General features: G+C 38.0%; 1 protein-coding gene across 44 annotated transcripts in view; it reads right to left on the minus strand.

Moving 5' to 3' along the window:
• Positions 1–21,400, minus strand: part of UTRN (utrophin) — a 479,488-nt gene that overhangs the window by 93,980 nt on the left and 364,108 nt on the right. For all 44 annotated transcript variants that reach the window (XR_011535458.1, XR_011535457.1, XR_011535460.1 and 41 more), the window contains 2 exons: positions 19,294–19,423; positions 4,666–4,934 (listed from right to left, as the gene is read on the minus strand). Coding sequence is in view for 41 of the 44 variants with exons in the window: in XM_070602744.1 (XP_070458845.1) it covers positions 4,666–4,934; positions 19,294–19,423 (399 nt within the window). In the remaining 3 variants the exon portion in view is untranslated. The remainder of the gene's footprint in view (positions 1–4,665; positions 4,935–19,293; positions 19,424–21,400) is intronic.

The following is a 21,400-nucleotide window of genomic DNA, read 5'->3' on the forward strand; positions in this document are numbered from 1 at the left end:
GACAGAAGCCACCTGTGGGCACAGTACAGATAGCTGGCACAGGTGGGGGTGTATGTAAAGACGGGAAGAAAAAACCAAACAAAAAAATATTTGAGGCAATGGTAGTAATATGTGTTGTGAGAGCAAACAGAATAATGAAAACACTAAGTTTTCTCCATTCTCCACATAATTCCACCTGCCTTCATGTTCCCTTTTCCCAAAAAATTCTTTGCCTAGGTCCCATTGATCCTTTAAAGACAACTCAGGCACCCAGTCCATGCATCCCACGTCAGGGAAGATTTTCCTGAGGCCCTTCCTTTACGAGTCTTGGCTGGAAGCCCTTCCTCTGTGCTTCCCAGCACTGTCTCTGCCTTCTCGAACCCAGTCACGACCTACAGCCAGCACATGTCTAGACACACAAATCAGCTTATAGTGGGGCCATTCCGATTGTTTGGTGCCATATGAACCAGTTGTTGTGTATTTTAAATACCATTCCTCATCAGAGCTCTGAGTCCTTGTATTATAAGCATCCAGATTCTTGATGTCCATCAAGTAGAATGGAAGTTTCTCGAGAACAGACATTCTGCAGTATTCAGCACAAAATGTGCAATACAAGAGGGTTAGAATTCATTTCTATTGACAAAGGCCCACAGAAATGATATCCGAGGCAAGATCAAGCCAATATACAATTGGGAGCAGACTTGAGATGTTAAAACAGAACAGTACATTTTTAATTCTTTGGTATGTCACAGAATTAGAGTCAATCATGTACCAAAGTGAATTTATAGGGATTAGGCGGTGTGAGCATACATTTAGCATCAGCCCCCAGGTGTTACGATTTCTACTGTCCCCACTCCTCAAGAGATTAGTCACATGTGTATGAACTCCCTTTATTCTCCTCTTTCCCCATACCAAATTTAGTTAATGTCAGAATATATATCAAAGTGCTTTAAAGTTCATGACGTTTTATTAGAACACTGCAGTATTAATTTGGCTCCCTCCTTATGCTTATAAAAAGAAAGCCTCCTTAACAACTTCCCCCCTTCCTTTTCTCTTCCAAGACCTTCTCTCTTCCAAATCCAGTTAGCCTACATAACTCCCCCTTATATAACATGTATAGGCTAAAAATAATCATCATGTTTGATAAAAACCAAAACATTATTAAAAATATAACTTTATCTTTATAAATGAAATGCATTTTAGGTAAATTAGAGAATATATGTTAGTGTTTCAAAATTCTTGAACGTGCTCAAAGTCGCAGGAAGAAGCTGAAGGTGGAGAGTCAGAAGAACAGATCTGGAGCCCAGAGTTGGAATGAAAGACATGGACAATGGAGGTAGCAGTGTATATAACAACATCTGAAACAGTGAACATGGAAGTCAATGTGCGTAAAGCAAGAAATATCGCCAGAATCCTGAAGACATTAACATTTCAAAATCAGGTAGAAGAATGGAAGCTTGCAAAGACACGTGGACTGTTGCAAAATGGAGGAATCTAGAGTTGTGATAGTTTTTCTCCATGGCTGTAGTTATTGGTCCTTCATGGATGACAGAATGCGCATGGACAGACAGACACACAAATACAGGTCAATGAGAAAAGCAGTTATATGATAAGCAGTTATATGATAACAGAGGCATTGCAGGTCTAAAGAGTTAATAATTAACCCAGAAGCATGGGACGGACAGGAGTGGGAGTTAGGGTGGGGAAAGAGAATTTTTCGGTCTGGACTTTGAAGAGACCTGTTTAAGACTAATTACAGAACTCAAATCCTTCAAGGCTTCTTCAGCTGTGATTTCAACATTACACATTAATATTCTCTCCTTGAGTATCTTGGAAGAGTTGAGAATTTTAATCAGCTTTTTAATCATTGTCTTTGTATTTTGTAGGTACTGAAGATTAAAAATGAATTGCTGGAAAATACTATCGGATTTATATGATTTTAAATGATAAGCAGTTTTACTTCAAAACATGGTAAAAGTCTTTTAAATTAGATTATAACTTCAAGACAGATTTTTTAAATCTTATAGAAGAGAAAGGAGTTTTCATTTTTCCTCTATAAAAATACTTTTTCTCTTACAAGCCACAGGTGAAAATGTTAAAAGATCTTTGACAAACTAGGTCTCTGGGTTTTGTTTTTGTTTTGGGGGTGAGGTGTTTTATGGCAACAAGGAATCATTCTATTAAGAAGGTTTATCTTTTGCTTTTCAAGAGCTTCCAAATGAAGGGGCTTGATATAGAGCAAGTTTTAAAACGGTTTCAGATCTGCCGCATGTTCTAGTATAAAGAACCAATTGATCACGTCTTGGCTGCACCTTCCTATAGGAGAATAAAAGTCTATGTGGTCTTCCTGGCTATAAAAACAGAAACATCTGCTACTACTAAGGGTGCTGACTGGCAGCCTGTTGGCAGATGTGAATTCCAAACCCTTCTCCTGTCAGAAGATGCGTATTCTGCAAATAAGAATGATGAGGGATAATTTTAGGAAGTTAAAATTATTTGATTACCCTCAAAGATTTTGTTTTCCAGTTGCTTTGCCATATTTAATAATATTTAGCAATAACTGGTACTTGTTTTCATCTGCCTACTGCTTCAGTAAGATTTGGGGTGTACTTCAGAGCACACGGAAAACCAGACATTGAATCCATTCTATTTGGTTTAATGAGACTTAGGTTTTTATTTTCCTTTTTCCTAATAAGATGTGAAAATATTTTAATCCACAGTTTATTCCTTTTTTCTTAAATATTAACTGTATTTTTCCTAGCTTTCTACTTAGGCAGAGAGTTGAACAAAAGATTTGGAGACAGAAGAGGGTAATTTCTTTAATCAAATGGGATTAATAACTCCCAAACTTTCAGGCTTCTAAAAACTCCAGACGCAACTTTTCATTTTTCCCCCAACACTAATAATCTGCATTAAAAATGGATACTTTCAAATTCAAACGGGTAAATTCTTGCTCCAACCAAGACACACTTTATGCAGTACAATAGAACACACTTTTTGTAACCCATTGACTTAAAAGTTTTCAGTGTTTGAAAACCATCTTTTAAAATATAATAAGCGTGCAACTTCCAAAGAAGTTACACTAAGAGGCTTTATTTTCATTTGGTTATTTTAAACTCGGATCCACTCATGAAATGGTTTTTAGGATACTAGAGTTGGAGAAAGAAGCCTGCTTAATTCAGTGGGTTGCTGGAAACTTATGAATATTTACAACGAAAGATGGCAGACACCAATACTCTTTTTTAGTAATAAAATGTTTTTTAGTTAAATTTAACTTTTAAATCTTTGAATTCAAATAGTTAATCAAAGTTGTGTTTAGCTACATTGGAATGAATGAGGTCTCTATGATGAAAGAGAAGAGCACGAAAGAAATCATGAAAACTCTTATCACTTAGTAGCTGTGTGGGCTTGAGAAATATCTTCAGTTTCATCATTTGGAAAATGGACATAATAATAATACCTATCTTGTCGGGCTGGTGTGGGGATTAAAAGAGATATCCATGTAAACTGGCTAACAACAGTTCTTGGCACATAGTAAGCCTCAATGAATGCTAGTAATTATTATTATTCCTATGTCTACACACACATATAATTACTCATGTAATTTGCCTAAGCATTCAGTTAATTTCTTAGACTTTCCTTCTCTTCCTCTTCAGCCACATGCATACAAACAAAGGGAGAGTGTTATCCAATGTCTGTGCACAAAAGACAAATGTCTTTTATAATAAGAATTCTATTCATGGGCAACTGAAACTAATACAACGCTGTATGTCAATTATGCCTTAATAAAAAAAATTCCATTCATTCATGATAGATATCGTCTGTCTAACACCTTCTGATTTTTCACTGGTTTATTCTTTGATTTGATTCATGACGTCCTAGTGTATAGTTTAATATGCTACTACAAACCCTACTACACTCTAAATCTGTTATCTGTGTCTCTTACTGCCTAAATTTCATTAATTTTTTTCTGGATATGTTCTAGAATATGGGAGCCAAAGAGTGTCTAGACCATAGGACTGACATCCTTAAATTTGGGCAATTCCTGACTATAAAGAGAATTTACAGCTAGACTAGTGCTTCATTAATGTACTCAGACAATGAGATAAAATTTTTAGATAAGAATTCCCAATAAAACAGTATACTTTGATTAAACTTCTAAATCCAACTACCACTCTACAGGAAATAGAGAATAGAGAAGAACCTGCCAGACTACACAATGTGAATGCCATTCTGCAAAATCCAGGTTGTGAGAAACACTACAAAACAAACAATTTCGTTTCTTCAACAAATACATTGTAAAGAAAACAAAAAAAAGGATAGAGGGGAAATCTGGAGATTAAAAGGGAGTTTAAAATATTTTTTAAAAAAATAAGTAAAATTAATCCAAATTGTTTAGGGATGCACAGTTGGGTAAAAAAAAAAAGCTAAGAAAAATAACAGTAAATGATTGCAAAAGTCTCATCCGTTGTTATTTGGGTGAAGAGGCTTCTGATGGTGAGGGGCAGATGGAAAACATCTGTTGTGACTGGAAAGGTTCTATGTCCTGATTTTGGTAGGGGTTGTAACGGTGTTGGCCTAATAACAATCTCTTATAACAATTTATATCTGTGGCTCTCTGTATTTGTGTTAGATTTAACAGTAACACATTTTTTAAAACGCTTTATCTGAGGCAGTGATGCTGACCATGGTTTTTTCAATGTGATCCTGCAGCGAATCAATGAGCAAGTCTCCCACGGGCTTCCAGCCATTCCGCACAGCCTCTGCCTCCTTCAGGTCAGCATCAAGGTCGTCCATAGCTCCCTGCAGGTCTCGAAGTTTCTCCAACGCCTTGTCCACTTGTTTTTGCCAATTGTTGGTAACAGCGTTCAGACTTTCCCACTTCTCTTTGACTTCAGAAGACTGTTTGCGCATGGCTTTGGCAATCTTTTGGGCTCTCTCCTCAGGAGTCAATTCTGTGATTTTAAGAAAAAAGAATATTTGGAAGCCTGATCAACTCTACATTCTTTATAGTAAAGCATGACTACAACCTTTCAAAGGCTTGCCACCAGGATACATGGAGACAGAATTTTACACTGGCCGGAAGAACAAAACATTTCTCCAAACTTCCTCCACTATTCCCTGCTACTCCTTGAAAGAAGAAGATAGTTCCTCAGAGTAATGAATGGCCTAGATTTTGGTGACTTTTGAATTTTAATATATTTGCAAACCTTGAAATGTAACAAGATAACTCAAGAAATAAAACAATTTTTCTTTACCATAAACTTAGTTACATAAAATCCAAAGACGGCTTTTCATTTCATTGTCCTCATGAGAAACGGGAAGTTAATTAGGAGAGAAATAGCTTTAAGTCATGAGTAAAAACTCGAGAAAATAAGATTGATTTATGGTTTTCCTGAAAAAGTAACTGAAGACAACATATCTTAGATACTTAATCATCGCGGAGTCTGTTTGGCAGCTCATCTTCAAAACAGGGCATTTTCTGTAGCCAAGACATGTAGCATGTCACAAACATTTCAACAGGAAGACGGCAAGATTTCAAGGACCAGCATAAGTATTTAATAGAGCAAGACAGCTTCCAGAATGTCTGAAATAAAGTTAGACTTTCAGACAAGAAAGGGCATAAGGCAAGGCCTTGCCACCGGACAGGGGCAGGAAGAAAGAGTCGGAGTCTCAAAGACAAGCAAAGGATAGAGACAGAAATGAAAGTCAAGTTCAAGGCCAAGGCTCAGAAACATAGAGATGGGAAGCTGACAAGACAGCGGCAGAGGACTTTGATGGACACAGAGCGGACACTCAAAGCAGGCTGGACAGATCTCGAGCTGCACACTCCTGGGCCTCTCTACCCTCACACCTGAGAATGCCTCCCTTCCCATCCGGCTGCTTTGCCGGTTGTCCTGCTTGTGCACTGGAAACAGAGAGGCAGGTCAGAAATACACAGTCAAGGCAAACTGGAGTTTAATTTAAGATAGAAACGCATATTCTTCTTCGTGGCAACAGCCCATCTTTTAGTATCAGTCACATTAGCAACATCCACTTCATCTCAAAATATTCCAAGTCATCCTTACAATGAAAGGAAGTTCACTGAACTTCCTGGTAAGACGCACTGCGTGGTAAGCCAAAATAAAGCAAGCTCTCCTTAAACAGTAACTGTCACATTCAGCATAAATGTGTCTGCTTATCTGTGTTTACTTAAATATTATTTAAAATTCAAGTTAAAAGGGACAGAACACATCTTTTTATCTACCTAGATTTCCAAAAATTCTAGATATCTCTATTTAGACTTAAAAGCAGCTGTGATGAATCTCTGGGAACCAAATGGACCATGAAGCGTTTAGCAACCATGGAACTCCAACGTATACTGCTAAAGTGCTGTGAAGCTATAGAGAGTCTTAATAATCCAGTGGCAACTGAATCGATTACAATTCAGTAATCAAGAAGAGAAAGAGTCATGATAGGTAGATAGATTGAACATACCAGTAAAAGATAAATAAGGAAAACAGTGAATGAGAGATCTAGTTTCAAGGAATGCTTAAACTCGGACACAGTCCAGTACAACAGTCAGGGGAGGGACTCAAGAAGCCTGGGGAAAGGTCCTAAAAAACACAACATGTCAAGATTTCAAGGTTCCTGAGGAAAAACTTTAGGAGGAAAGGTATGTCATTAGGCAAACCTTATTTAAATCCTTAAATGTTGGAGATATTTAGAAAATGAGAAATACATAATACTTATATCTACTGTATATAAATATAAAATGCTATGTGTGAGATGAAAAGAAATCATTCTTAATAGCCTGGTGAGAAAGGGAGTTGATAATTTTTATGACGGCAACACCTGCATGTGTTAATATGTCACTTAGGTTTTTTTCAAAGATATACTTTAAGCACTCATGTTTTACTGACTTTTGTAAAAAAAAAAAAAAAAAAAAAAGAAGAAAGAAAGAAATACAGTACCAATTTCAGAACAGACAACTTAGTTATGATGATTTTTTCCTTCCATAAAGTAACACTGTTTCTGAGTTAATCATTGAATGACCTGACAGGGAGACACACAGCTTCTTTGTCCTGTGACAAAACACCCAACGCTGGCTGTGACTTTTTGTCTTCGCTTAATGTAAAATCTTTTCATTGAGCAGTTTTTTGGTAGTATTTATTACATAACCCTCACTCAAGCAGCTCCTCAGAAGAAGAGGAAATTTCTATGTCCAATTCACCATCTGTTGGCCAGAAAGGAAACATACTAAGTAATCCTAAATCAGATTAAACCCTGTTGCCTCCCACAGCAGCAACACCTCAGTTTAACACAGACTTTAAACCGAGAACAGAGGGAAGTACAAAACCAAACAAATACTGTCCAGAACGTTTGTGTTATGACAATTTGGGGTAAGAAAATAGAAAAATTAAAACAGCAAAAAAGCAGAAAAGATAAAAACAATAAAGGGAAATAATTACATTAAAAAAAGTCCTCTCAATATTTGAAAATCAAAGGACAAAGTTCGCTTCAAATATTCTGCACCGATGCTTAGCAGTAAACTGTGAGCCCCTCCTGCAGGAGTGCAGAATCTTCTGGACTAGCGGTTCTGAATTCTGGTGACATGTTAGAAACCACTCTGAGAATGTGTCTGCTCGTTCATTTGTTTTTAAATGCTGATCCCCAGGAGCCCTACCCCAAAATAGGAAAAGATTCTCATCTAGTTGGTCAAGGGTGAAGGCCAGCAGAGACATATTTTAAAAGCTCCCCAGACAACTGTGCTGTGCTGCCAGGACAGGGCACGGCCAGCCTATTGGCTTAGAAATTGATTTCTCTGGTCCCCGCTGCTGACGCTCCACAGCATATTTCCACTCCAAAGAGTCGATGTGCCCTTCCCACTCGGAGCAGAGCCACCAAACGCTGAAGGCCAGGGAGCAAATGAAGCTCGGCGGCGATAAGAGGCTGATCTAATTTGCATTTGAAAAGGCAGTAATAGAGGCCAATCGGAGAGACGGGAAACAGCAGGACAAAAGCAAATAAATTTACTGACAATTCTCAGACCAGCCAGAAGCGTTTTTCCTCTGTCACTTTCCTACTCCTTACAGTGTGCGTGTGCGTGTGCGTTTGTGTTTGTGTGTATTTTAGGGGGGCGCACTTTCACTTTCCATTCTCCCATTCCCCTCCCTTCACATCTTCCCCACTTAACTGGCCAGATTTTGAGGGTGGAATTATATTTAATTTCTATATTTGTATATTTATATTCTATATTTATACATAACCTATTATATTATATTGCAAACACGATATTTATTTTATGTTTCTATAATTTAAAATAGCAATTTCTTTATTGTGTTACAGAGATATTTAAGGAAGAACAGATAACTGTCTTTTAGAAAGAAGAAAAAAGGAGAAAGGAATGATCAATCTTGAAATTTTCTCTCTTGTCCAATTATGTTTATTCTTCAGATAGGCAAATTGATTGGATGGCGTTTATACCACGCTCTCCTTTATCCACGGGGAAAAGACCATAATGTGGTTCACTGGAATCCAGGAGGAAAACCGACGTGGACCAGGAGCAGAGGCCAGCATCTGTAACCAGCCCTGCTCCCATCCTGCCCTTTGCCCCCAGGCGAGCTACATGGCCTGCTCCTTTCAGGTTTATCAAGGAGGAACCCTATTTTCTCATGCTGGAAAAACATTTCACACCAAGGCCCTCTTTCACCGAAAAAATTCAATTATATAAGAAAGGCAAAGCCGCTACATCGCTCAAAGAAATCTTAACAGCAGAGGAAAAAGAAATCTCCCTTTGTAGGCTTAGGCAAAAGAATTTTTAAATTTTAAAAAATGAAAGTATATGTTTCTATATCATTCTCCTATTATGAAATGATAGAAATCTATTAGAATCAGCCCAGTGTTGTTTTTAATAAAAATTTCCCATATTTACTGAATTTTCTTTCTCAGTTATGGTACTGACATTTATAATCTTCCACCAGAACTTTTTAGTCTGAGATTCTAAAGCATTCTGTCATGCATGTTTTCTTTCTTTCCATCTTGTTTTTGTAGTACTCAGTCTAGAGATCGGTATGTCCTCAATACGCAATAATGAATTGAGTTGGGCTGAATGGAATTTTAGCTTCACTCTTTATGGAAAATATTTAACTTCATAATTTGAACTGGAAATCTACTTATTTTTTCTTCCTCCTCCTCACACCCATATAAAGCATTTATAAGAAGAGTTTTACTGTGAAAGAGAAAGATAAGCCTTACAAAGTCATTTCAAGTATGGTAATTCCAAATACCTTATTTGTTCTGTTTGCTTTTTCCGCATGTACCTATAATCTTATTGTTGTATTTCACCAAGAGATGCAAAGGAAACATTAAGACAAACAAAGATAGAAAATATAGAAAAAAATTCTCCAGGGTAGCATTTTCACCCCTGGACAATTTGGAACAAGGAAAGATTAGATGGTATGCCAGTTCCAGTATAACGAGTTATGTAATCACAGATATAGTCCTTATCTCTTTGAACTCCAGTTAATATCTATAAAGCCCTGGCACACAGAAGGGGCTCAACAAAGGCTAACTTTTATCATTTTATTACTAAGTCTGAGAGGTTTAGACATGTTTAGATGTTTTGCATAAACCAAGTTGATTAGCCAACAAAAAGTCAAGGGAAAAAAACAATGCATCGCCCTATCTCTAGAAACAACTTAACTTGCTCTCTCTCAATCTCCCTCTCTCTTCTCCCCTCCCCTCGATTTCTCTCTCTCTCTTTTTCTTTTTTCTTCATGACCGAAAGACGATTCTGATTAGCATAATGGGAAATAAGGTCTTCCTCAGTTTTCTGATTACATGATTAAGACAACTTAATCTCTCTGAAATGATCAGTGTTTAAGAGGACCCTGCCCACTGTCTATTCTGTATGATGACTGATGGCAACAATTCATTATGAAGCAGATTACAAGTACATCATCAGTGCCATTGGCTGATTATGATGTTTCTAATTATGTTCGCCTAATAAATTATAAGGATGACAAAAGTAAGAGGCTGCCCAGAGTAGATTAACGTGCCTACGTGTAGCCTAAATCTTTCAGTAGGAATATGATAAAGATGACACAGATCCATTCATGCTGTCAAGGGACTTCTCAAATCCTTAACAACAAAAAAGACAGTGAACAAATACATTTAAGGGAAAATAAGAATTTCAAAGTAAAGAGATTTAGAGAATATCTTCCACAAATACCAAAATGCCAAGAATTAGAGAGGGAGGGAAAATGGAAAGGAAATAGGAATATAGACCACACTGTGGAGAAAGATAAATGGCACTTCTGCTTAGAAGTTAATGCAGGTAGAACCAGTGAAAATACTTCTACGTTTCACTCTTCTCGTAAAGTGGGCCAAAGTAAATACACCCAGCACTGAGCTGAGGAAGAAGCAGGGACAGACCAATAAGAAGATTAACCTCCAAGGAAAAAAGCAGGAACAGCAAAGAGATCCTGGAACAGACCTAGCTAAGCAGCCTGAGATCTAGCTTTCAATTTTCTGTAACTGGATATTCACTGAATTTCCTCACACTAATGGCAGTTTTGTAATTTATTCAACTCAGTTCTTTGTGCTGGAAAGCAGCAGACAAGTCACTAGGGGCAGGAGGGTAGCGAGAGGCTGGGAATGTAAGATCCAGGAAAGCAAGGGTATGTTTACTGCTGCATCCTCAGTATCCAGAGGCACCTGTGGTGTATCTCTACCACCTGGCACATGGTGGGCATTCAATGAGTACTTGTTAAATGAATAACAGATCCTTGTACAGCATCTTTGACTTGAAAAAAATTCTCCCCTTTCTCCTTCAAGAATAAAAGGACAGGAGTCTTAGATTAAAAGTCTTCCATCTCTTCTCACACCACTGCCCGTCTCTCCCCAGGCTGCTTCTCTGCGGAACACAGCAGCTAATGATTGATGGAGCGACAGAGAAGTGGTGAGCTTTCTACCCAAGGTTGTCATTCTTCTAGAAGAAGTTAGGTGTGTCTTTGTCTTCTGTTTACGTACTGCCAACATAAGTGAGGAGTTTAACTGAAAAGGAAAATTTATGCCTTTGCTAGGATTACGCTTTCTAAAAAATTGCAACCCCCTAATTCGCTCTTAAAGATTCCAGCTTTCAAGGGAAACAAAAATGACAAGAAAATAAGTACCCCACCACATTAAAAGAGTTTAGTATCCTCCTATCCTTTATGTTTGAATCAGAAAGGAACATCCCAGATGTTGATTACAATGCAATGCATCCATGTAAATTACTGCCATCTTTTTTATGAGGCAAATGTGATTTATGGATGGTTGTAACAGTGATTAGAGAACATAACAGATGGTGAACAATTAATTTAAAATGTTGTGTCCATCAAACTAACCTTTGTTATCATATAATTCTTCATCAAGACTGTTGACCTGTTTATTTAAATTCGGATTTCATTAGTATGATACTCATTAGCCTGCAAAAAAGTTTTTGAACATTTTTACCCAATTAATGGGCTTACTTAGCCTGCTCATTATATTTTGGGCAAGCTGAAGACTAGATTCATTACATCCATCCATACATTCTAGAGCTTTAAACTGGAAAGGCTCACATTGCTGATCTGTGGTTAAGAACACTGGAAAAGAAAGTAACATCATCTTTTTCTGTGCTTTTTCACGCATTACAACTTTACTAATCTAATTTGGACTTGAGAAGCTAATTAAATTACTGTCTTGGTCTACAGGCCTGGAAGCAATTATTTACCGTTCAAGTTTTCATATGAAAATTAAAAAGACAAAGTCTAATACAGCCTAAACACCTGCTCCCTCGGTGCTAGGAAGTCAGTGAACTGGTACGTCATTCTGTAAAGCAACCTGATACTTCAGTAAAAAAGCAACAGTAAGAGGAAAAGCAAAGAGTTATAAACATATTTAATTATTGTATAAAATTTTTTTTCAAGTAGAAGAATATAGGAAATTATTTCTACTGAATGTCCAGAAGTACTTGAGTACTGGAGCAGTTAAGACATTACATTATACTATGGTGGTTAAGAGCATCAAGTTTAGTGACAAGCCCAGGTTGGTGCCTCGGCTCTGTCACATGGGTGGTGACAGTACTCACACCTCAAAGACTTGTTATGAGAATTAAGGAAACAAGGCCTGCAAGGAGCTTCGGACAGTGCCAGGCACACGGTGAGCACCTGACCAACGCTGGCGTGTGAACATCTCTGCTCACTACCATTTCACTCTTCTCCCTTCCTTTTGGGCGTGGATTCTTCCTCCATCTGGCATCACGTTTATAAAGGGGGTCTGCCAATCCCAGCAGACCCGGAGCTCCATGTTACTCGAGCTGAGTCAATCGGAGCCCTCTCCTGGAATGTGCTTGATCTAAAAAAGGGTTCTCTCTCCCTGGTGCAAGGTTGTGAGGCACAAGGTCATAGGAAAGCTAAGAAAATGAGAAGTTGTGGAGAAAGGCAGAAAGGAAGACATGGAGAAGAGGTTTCTGGGTGGCATTCCAGTCCTGTGGCCAGCTGCGACCTTGCCCTTACTGTAATTTGTTTATGGGGCTAACACATTGCTCCTCACACCCAGGCTTATGGAAGTTGGGTGTTTGTCATTTACAATGAAGGGGGTTCTAATGAATAAAGCTGTCATTAGGAAAACAAAAAAGGCCTAGGAAGAAACACCTGTTAGTTTTACGAGCCCAATTACTCAGGCTGTGTGCAATTTGGTCTCATTTTATGAGATGCAAGGAAATAATTATTGCCATTTTTTTAAAGATTTTATTTTTCCTTTTTCTCCCCAAAGTCCCCCAATACATAGTTGTATATTTTTAGTTGCGGGTCCTTCTAGTTGTGGCATGTGGGATGCCGCCTCAGCATGGCTTGATGAGCAGTGCCATGTCCGGGCCCAGGATCCGAACTTGCGAAACCCTGGGCCGCCAAAGCGGAGCACGAGAACTTAACCATTCGGCCAGGGAGCCGGCCCCTACTGTCATCTTTTTAATGTAATCTTAAGTTATACTGAGAATCAGTATAAAAGTAACTTCTACTAAACTATGTGAAAATTTCATATTTTCACTAATTTAATAATCATGAAATTTTATTTGCACAAGTTTGCTAATACTGGCATAAAATGGACTGACGCAGTGAACTGAAAAATGTCATGTAGTACTTGTTTGTTACATCATAAAGTATATGATATTTCACACAAGAGAAAAATAATCTTAGTAATTGGCTTTCTAAAATATTATGAAACATTTAGTAGTTAAAAGAAAACAGAATACCCTCAGTTAAAATATCAACTACTTCTCAATATATACAGCCAGCTGTCAAAGACTGAAGAGGAAAACATTAATCCATACATATTTTTTTGTCTGAAAAGATGATTATTATTTTTTTGGAACATTACTATTAACCATTAATCACAGGTGCAATCATAAACAACTATATAAAGCTGTGTATGAATAAACACATATACACAACTTATACACTACATGCAACTATAAATGCATGAACACACTAATGTAACAGCTGGGTTTTTTTTTCTTATGACTATCATTTAAATGAAACAAAATCAAATAATCAGCTACACCAGGCTGAAAAAGAAATAATGTTCAGACAGCCTGGAATAAAATACTACTTACAGTAATAGTAATGCCTTCTGGAATAATTTTTAAAGAAGACTCAGGGAAATTCATGAGCAAAATAATGCAATCTTTTTTATCTTAAAAGTCAAAAGCTGAGCAGAGGAAAAGAGCTTTTCTATACCCATACGTACAATGAATTATACAATTTTCTAAACACTTTTGGAGGTGAAATATCCTATAAAGACGTTAGCAGTTTTATTTGGTAACTGATCCCATAACTTCAAATCATAAAATATGAGTGTGTGAGCCCATGCACACTCCTGCATCTGTTTGTGCACCTGCCTGCATCTGTATGTGGTGTGAAGGCAGGGATGCAGATGGACTAAGGCTCAACTCCCCTGTGCAAATGTGACTTTTAACCCGAACCATAGGTAACCAATAGGTGAGAAGGTGCATGCATTCCCTGATTACCTCCGGAGATTTAGGGGCCAGGACTGGGCATAGGCTGGCTGTAGCTGAGTCCCACAGATGTCTTGCACATCGACCTTCACCATGTTGCTGTGTGGTTTTCAAAGGAATTGAAATCTGGGACCCAGACAGCAAGGGGGGGTTGGGAGAAGCAGGGAGAAGCCAAGAAATATTCGCGCAGAGTTAGGAGACTCTAGGCACTCAAAGTCAAGAAGGAGCTAGGAGGTCAGTGGCCAATGAGCAGACAGAGAGAGGAGAGAAAAACGAAGGGATGAGTTAAAAGCCAGCCAAAAGACGGGGGCTTAAGGACGGTCACCAACATGGAGGCTTAGTGCTCTGTTCCAGGATCACCCTCCATTAGCTGATGCCCTGGTCAGCATCACACTACTGTCTTGGGATTTGCGTTTTTATTTTTTTTTAAAAAGTCATACCGTATGATCCGCCCAACTCATTGGGATAGTTAGGAGAATATGAAAGTTGTTTGAGAAGTACAAAGAACAATACAAATGATGATGGAAGATTTATTGTTTTATTATGCTACCTTTTAACAGAAAAACGATCCAACTGCATTAAAAGGAAAAATTATATACTGACATGAGACACATTAAATCAAATTAAATAGTTCCATATTGCTTAAACAAGATAAGGGGACTACTGACAAAGTTGTGAGCTTTGCAAAATTTCTAAAATTATTCAGATAATTTTAGTTCAATTAAAAATTATACTTAACAACTATTTACAAGCAGAATGAGTTATTCTGGGTAGCTGAGTGTTCCAGAAAGCTATATTTCACCCATTTAGCCTTATTTTTTTTTAGGGCTGCCATTTTGGAAGGAAATTTATTAAAATATAGTATAAATTCCTATGCCTCCTCTTAACTGATTTATATCCAGTCTTCAAAAATAAACAAACCAGGGGCCTTCCCAGTGGCACAGTGGTTAAGTTGGCATGCTCTGCTTCAGTGGCCCAGGGTTCGTAGGTTTGGATCCCAGGCACGGACTGTCACACTGCTCATCAAGCTGTGCTGTGCAGGTGACCCACACACAAAACACGGAAAGATTGGCACAGATGCTAGCTCAGCGACAATCTTCCTCTAGCAAAAGGGGAAGATTGGCAGCAGGTATAATCTCAGAGCCAATCTCCCTCACCAAAAAACTTTAAAAAAAAATAAACAAAACATAATTCACAGCTTCAGCTTCTTTTTACTGTAAAAAGCCCCAGAGACTACCCTGTTTCGTTTTATTTTAGAATTGTCATATACCATTTTTATAACTTTCCTTCTTCTCATTGCTGTCAGAATGCCAGTCATTTCTCATCACCGCCCTTTTTCTCTGTCCTGTCATGTCCATTTTGCTACATACCCATAATTCACTGGCATACAAGTTAAACTAGTTACAAAATTGTCTAAAGTAAGAGTTAATACCTCTGAGAGAGCAGCTTTTCTATCAGCTAACACGATCTTCACTTTGTTTTCTACACCATATCTATCGTGGTTCCTCAGATAATTTTTCACACTCTTTCAGATTCTCAATAAATGAGAAAGGTCCCCAAGCAAGTGAAGGGCCGAACTTCGGACACAGATATTGGTAACAGAGTCAGAGAGACGACAGGGTGCCAGGGAAGCACAGAGGAGAGGTGGGAGTGGAAAGGGTCCTGGAGACGCAAAACCTGCACTGAGTGGGACAGGACAAGCAGGCACTGGGCATGCAAATGAGCAAGGAGTTAGAAATCAGGTAAGAGGGACAACTATGCAGAAAAAAACAGAACGAGCAACAAGATCAAGACAAGGAAGACCACCGGCTGCGCAACATCGTGAGCAGTTTGGTGTTGAATGGACGTTAGTTTGGAGCAGAGAGAGGCATGAGATGCTGCCATACAGGGAAACTGAGGTCAAGTCCCTATGCGGTCTGGTATGCCAGGTAAAGGAGCTCAGATTCCATTCCAGGGGCCACTGGCCATTTTTAAACTAGGAGAGCAAATGCCAGTTCTGAGTTTTAGATATATCATTGTAGTGTTTATGTTGATGCAGAGATACCAATTAAGAAAGTACTTCAGGGGCTGGCTTGGTGGCGCAGTAGTTAAGTTCACCTGCACCCCTTCAGCAGCCCAAGGTTCACCGGTTCAGATCCGAAGCACAGACATACACCACTTGTCAAGCCATGCTGTGGCAGGCATCCCACATATAAAGTAGAGGAAGATGGGCACACATGTTAGCTCAGGGCCAGTCTTCCTCAGCAAAACAAGGAGGATTGGCGGCAGATGTTAGATCAGGGCTAATCTTCCTCAAAACAAAAATAAGTACTGCAATAGTCCTAGCAAAACACGGTAAGAGCCTAAAGTAGGGCCGTAATATTAGTAGTGATTTTTAAACATCTAAAATATACATACTTGACAGTTGCTTAGAGAGTTGATCTTAAAAGTTCTCATCACAAGGAAAAAAAATCTGTAACTGGGAGGTGATGGATGTTAACTCAACTTATTGTAGTAATAATTTCACAATATATACATATATCAAATCATTATGTTGTACACCTTAAACTTATACAATGCTATATGTGAATTATATCTCAATAACACCAGAAAAAAAGAAAATACCTAGCAGTGCACACCTGATGAGATGCTTTGTCAGCAACTGATCATTTGGTTGAAATAATTAGTTTGCTTGTTTTAACAGCATTTGTCAATTAACAGATACCTGAGAGCAACTCATATCTATGCTACTCATTCAGTAATAAAATAAAACTCCATAGGCTACCATAAAATATATACATATATATAGATGACACCATAAGATAATTGATAACAGAAAAAAATTAAAAAGGAGCTGGAAGAAAAAAGGCACTGGGAGAGAAAAACCATAGAAAGAAGTATTTTCTGGAATAGTTACTTAAAAGTAAAGAGATGGATTCATCTCAGTGTGCCCCTATGGAAAGGTATACATAGCATACTCAATAAATGCTTATTAAATAGAACCAGAAAAATCCTATTTCTCCCCGCTCTGTCCCCTCTGACACTGACTCCTCTAAGAACATCACACAAGATAATTGACGTTCAATGCTCTCTATTTCTGATAGCAGCTGTACATAAGTCACGGTAAACAACAAAAGTCTAATAAAAGCTATTATGGATAATTTTCTTTCATTGACTTTTAACAGCAGGTAGAATCAGCTAGCATTACAGAAAATAGTATCAGGAAAGAAGAAAGTATGAAAATCTCTAATTGCAAGACAACAACAAAGTTCAACATGACCTTTTCCTGCCCCTCAAATAGAGTATTTGAAAATAGGGCTTAGAAATGTCCTGAATGGGACAGCAAAATAAGAACTCAAAAGGCAGTATTTTTTTACACCCTCAACTGACTGACCACTGAGTAGGAGAATTTATAGCAAAGTGAAGCTTTAGTGATATAAAAATACTTTTTTTTACCACCACGAAGTGGCTTATTATAAAAATGCTTCCTCTATTCTCTGGAAAGTACGGGAGAAGCAAGGAGATGAGAAAAGCAGACTTAAGGTAGACTTTAAATTGAAGGAGGTGAGACAAGCGAACTTCTTATTTTTCTTCCAAGCTTAAAAACAGCCACTCTAATGGCGCCTTCCTTCTTGCTGTATTAACTCGGCATGGTCTGTCTGACTTTCAGGTCCTCTGCAATCGGAACCAGACGGCAAGTACAGGCCCCTCACTCCCGCCGCCCCTGTCCAGGCACACGCCCTTCACCTCCAGGCCAGGCTGCTCTGCTGACGTCCCCGACACACAGCCGCCCTGCCCCTCACTGCTGCCTGATGCTTCTGGATTCTGATGATCCCACCCCAGCACGGTGGTCCCTCTTCCCTGAATCTAATCACCTCCCACCCATCCCTGAGACTGCTCAGCTCATGCATCCATTCATTCAACAACTATGTGTGTGTGATAACAGAGTACTCAGAAGCAATAGTCCCTCAAAGATAGAAATAACAGTGATGAGTAATTTGCAGACTGTGGGGTTTAATGAAAGGTGGAGACTCAACGATGACTTCGGGCTCCAGCAGGCTGACTGAAAGACAGGGATACCACCAGCAGAAAATAAAAACTAATGCGAGAAACGATGAAACTAGGTTTCAAGAGTCAAGAAGATCATGACCTTGATGGGCAATGTCTTCAGATTGAAGCAGAGCTTCCCTGAGAAAGGCTGGGGAGGAAAATGGGTCTCTGTCCAAATGTCTGATCCAGTTCCAGCTACAGTCAAAGCACTTTCCACCTGTACTTCCCTTACGAGTAATGGACGCTCACGAGTCGCCCTGCTGGGCACAGCACGAGGCGGTCTTTCAGGTCTGCTTTTACTATGTGAAGGGAATGATGGAAACATATTTTGAATGCCATGTTTATTTTTATAAATGCATCAGAATGCTTTTATTGCCAACAGTGAAAGAATCATAATAAACATATATGTTGGTCTCCAAATTCATCTCACAAACGTACTATGTGATATATTGCTATTTGCTAATAAGGTAGTCACTATTTCGATTTTAAGCCAAAGGACACAAACAGTTCAGCTTGTTATTTTAAATAAAATAAATTCCGCTGTCTGCTTGTAAAAGAAAGGTACTTTAAGGCCTTATTTTAAAAAGTAATCTTGGGGGCCGGCCCGGTGGTGTAGTGGTTAAGTTTGCGAGCTCTGCTTCGGTGGCTCAGGGGTCACAGGTTCAGATCCCGGGCGCTGACCTAGCACTGGTTGTCAGGCCACGCTGTGGCGGCATCCCACATAAAATAGAGGAAGACTGGCACAGATGTTAGCTCAGCAACAATCTTCCTCAAGCAAAAAAGTGGAAGATTGGCAACAGGTGTTAGCTCAGGGCCAATGTTCCTCACACACACACAAAAAAATTAAGCTTGAAAAACAGAAGTTGAAAACAATCTTACTTTACAGATATTTAAATATTTCATATATTTACTATTGTATTTTAAATACCATTCTTCTACTTGCAATTATTTAATACGTAGTTTGTTTAAATATGAGAAATGTAAATGTTTATTTCTTAAATAATTTTTAGTTTCAGTTTGCTTTTTAACCAATCAATTTTTCTGCAGCTAATTCCCTCTTAAAATAATGACATTGACGTATACAGCCATTTCATTTTTTAAGAATCTAGATATTTGTTAAATAATGACATATTTGATTCAAGTACTACTCAGAAAAAGAATTTTTAATATCAGATCCTGAAACGTTCCAAGGAAATTTCCTACTGGATCTCGGTTTTTTGTTCTCGCCACATGTTTTTACGATGTACCAAAGAAACAGATCTCACCTGTTTTTGATTGTAGGTTTCTCCTTGGTTCTTCAGGGGCCTCAATCGGCTGATCAGCCAGGAAAACTCGCGCTTGGTCTATAGCATTCAGGACGGAATACTCTTTCTCCTTTAACTCACGTCTCAGGGCCTTTGCAAAGAGAAGCAGAAGTTGAATTTGTAACCTAGTGTTGTAACCAAGTCATGGAACACTTTTAATTAGACCCCTTCTGACCACACTTGTCAAGGGAATGACTAAGAACCAGCATTTTATCAAGATTTGTAAGTAAAAATGTAAATCTTCCACATATGAGTGATGAATAAAAGCTGAGAGATAATTCCTGTAGAACTTAAATATGCAAAAAACAAACCTTCGCCTAAGAGAAACTGTTACAGTGTATTTGAGCTTACAGAAAATGTACCAGAGGGTTATCAGCGCCATCAGATTGCTGAAAGAGAACAGCCTGTTCAAAGATACATTTTTCTTCTAAGAGTGACTACACAAAAAAATTACATCCATGCTCTAGAAGAAGGCAATTTCACAAGAGGTAATGAGATCCTCAGAAGTGTTTTACATTCTTTAGAAATATTAAGAAAAAAAATTAAGAGATAGAAACAAATTAAAGTACATGAAATCAAAACTAAATCAAAGAGAACACATAAAAGACAGTCTCCAATTATCTTAAAATATGTTCCATCTCTCATGCTGAGGCAATTACGATTTTTCCCTTGTGAGGGTTTTCATGCAAATCTATGATTCGCAGAACAGCCTGTCTTTTAGTACTTTTATTCTTTTAAGTAGGATTAAACTTTCACCTCTGCTCCTATAAAATGTTTGGTGATTAAGAATCTAATTGACTGCGGTTTAACAACAAGAAAACTCATTCAGCGACTCCTACAGGTACAAATGCATGAAGATTTTCCCAGCTGCTGTTTTAATGCTGTAGCTAAATCAAAATCGTTGTTACTATTGTTATCCTCTTAAAATTATACACATAAACACCTCCTGGCTCTAATATTTTCCTTTTAATGTAGTTCCCTGGTAACGCATTATGAAAACTCGATTTTTCATTTTCTAAAATATTGTACTCTAATAGTATTTTTGAATCAAGAAAGTCTTTCCTTCTGAACATAACTATTCCTTTTAACAGCATTTGATAGAACTGTGTTGATATGACAGGATATTTGGAGGTAAATCCTCAATTTCCACAGTAAATAAGAAGTAAAAATTAAAAAAATTTAGAAACGCCGGAATAATCATCTGATGTAAAAAACCAGAGTGAAACACCAGAAAAATCACTGACAATGAAGTTGAAAGAGACCATCAGAGGTAGGAAGGGATGAGGAGAGAGAGACGGAGCGATAGAAGGCTGTTTTTTTGTGATAAGCCTTGGAAATGTTATTTGACTTTTAAACTATGTGCAATTATTACTTTGATCATAATTTTAAATGAAAAGAATAAAAGTGAACAGCAACAACAAAAAATCACCAACCCACAATTTAGACACAGTAATAAAGGATGGGGGATAAAATAAAACTTTCTCTAACATCTATAGATCCATTTACGTGTCCTTCCTAGCATCTATACAACCAAAGACTGACTGTGGAGCAAGCACAAGTCAGTAAATGCCCAGAACAATGATCACCTATCAGCATGAAATGACTATGTTGGGAGGAAAAGTGACAAAACCACCACCATCTCTATCTAAGAAAAGCAGCTTGTGAAGAAGTTCCAAGGTGTGACACTCCAGGAAAACAAGATGATCTTCTGACATTTAAAGTTTCTGATATATGGAAATAAAGTTTCTGATTACAGATCCTGAGGCAATTCTTCGTTTAATTTAGATTATTTTGTTGTTATAGCAAGAAGCTCCAGATGAATAAAAATACTCCTAGTATTTACTTCCAAAACCACCCGGAAATATAAAATCATGATATGGAAAAGCACGCTGCTTAAAAGATAGCAGTGAAAAACAGAGGGTAATAAAGCAGAATTATTTCTAAAAATTTTGGTGGTCAAGAGTATTTATCCCCAAAGCCTGAATCTAACCAGTAAAGGCGGGAGTGGTAAAGATTCTTAAAAGGATACCCAAGGGCTGTGCTAGGTTTCTTTTTTTTTTTGGAAAGA

The sequence above is a fragment of the Equus przewalskii genome, chromosome 32 (genome assembly GCF_037783145.1).
Source record: "Equus przewalskii isolate Varuska chromosome 32, EquPr2, whole genome shotgun sequence".
NCBI lineage: Eukaryota > Metazoa > Chordata > Mammalia > Perissodactyla > Equidae > Equus > Equus przewalskii.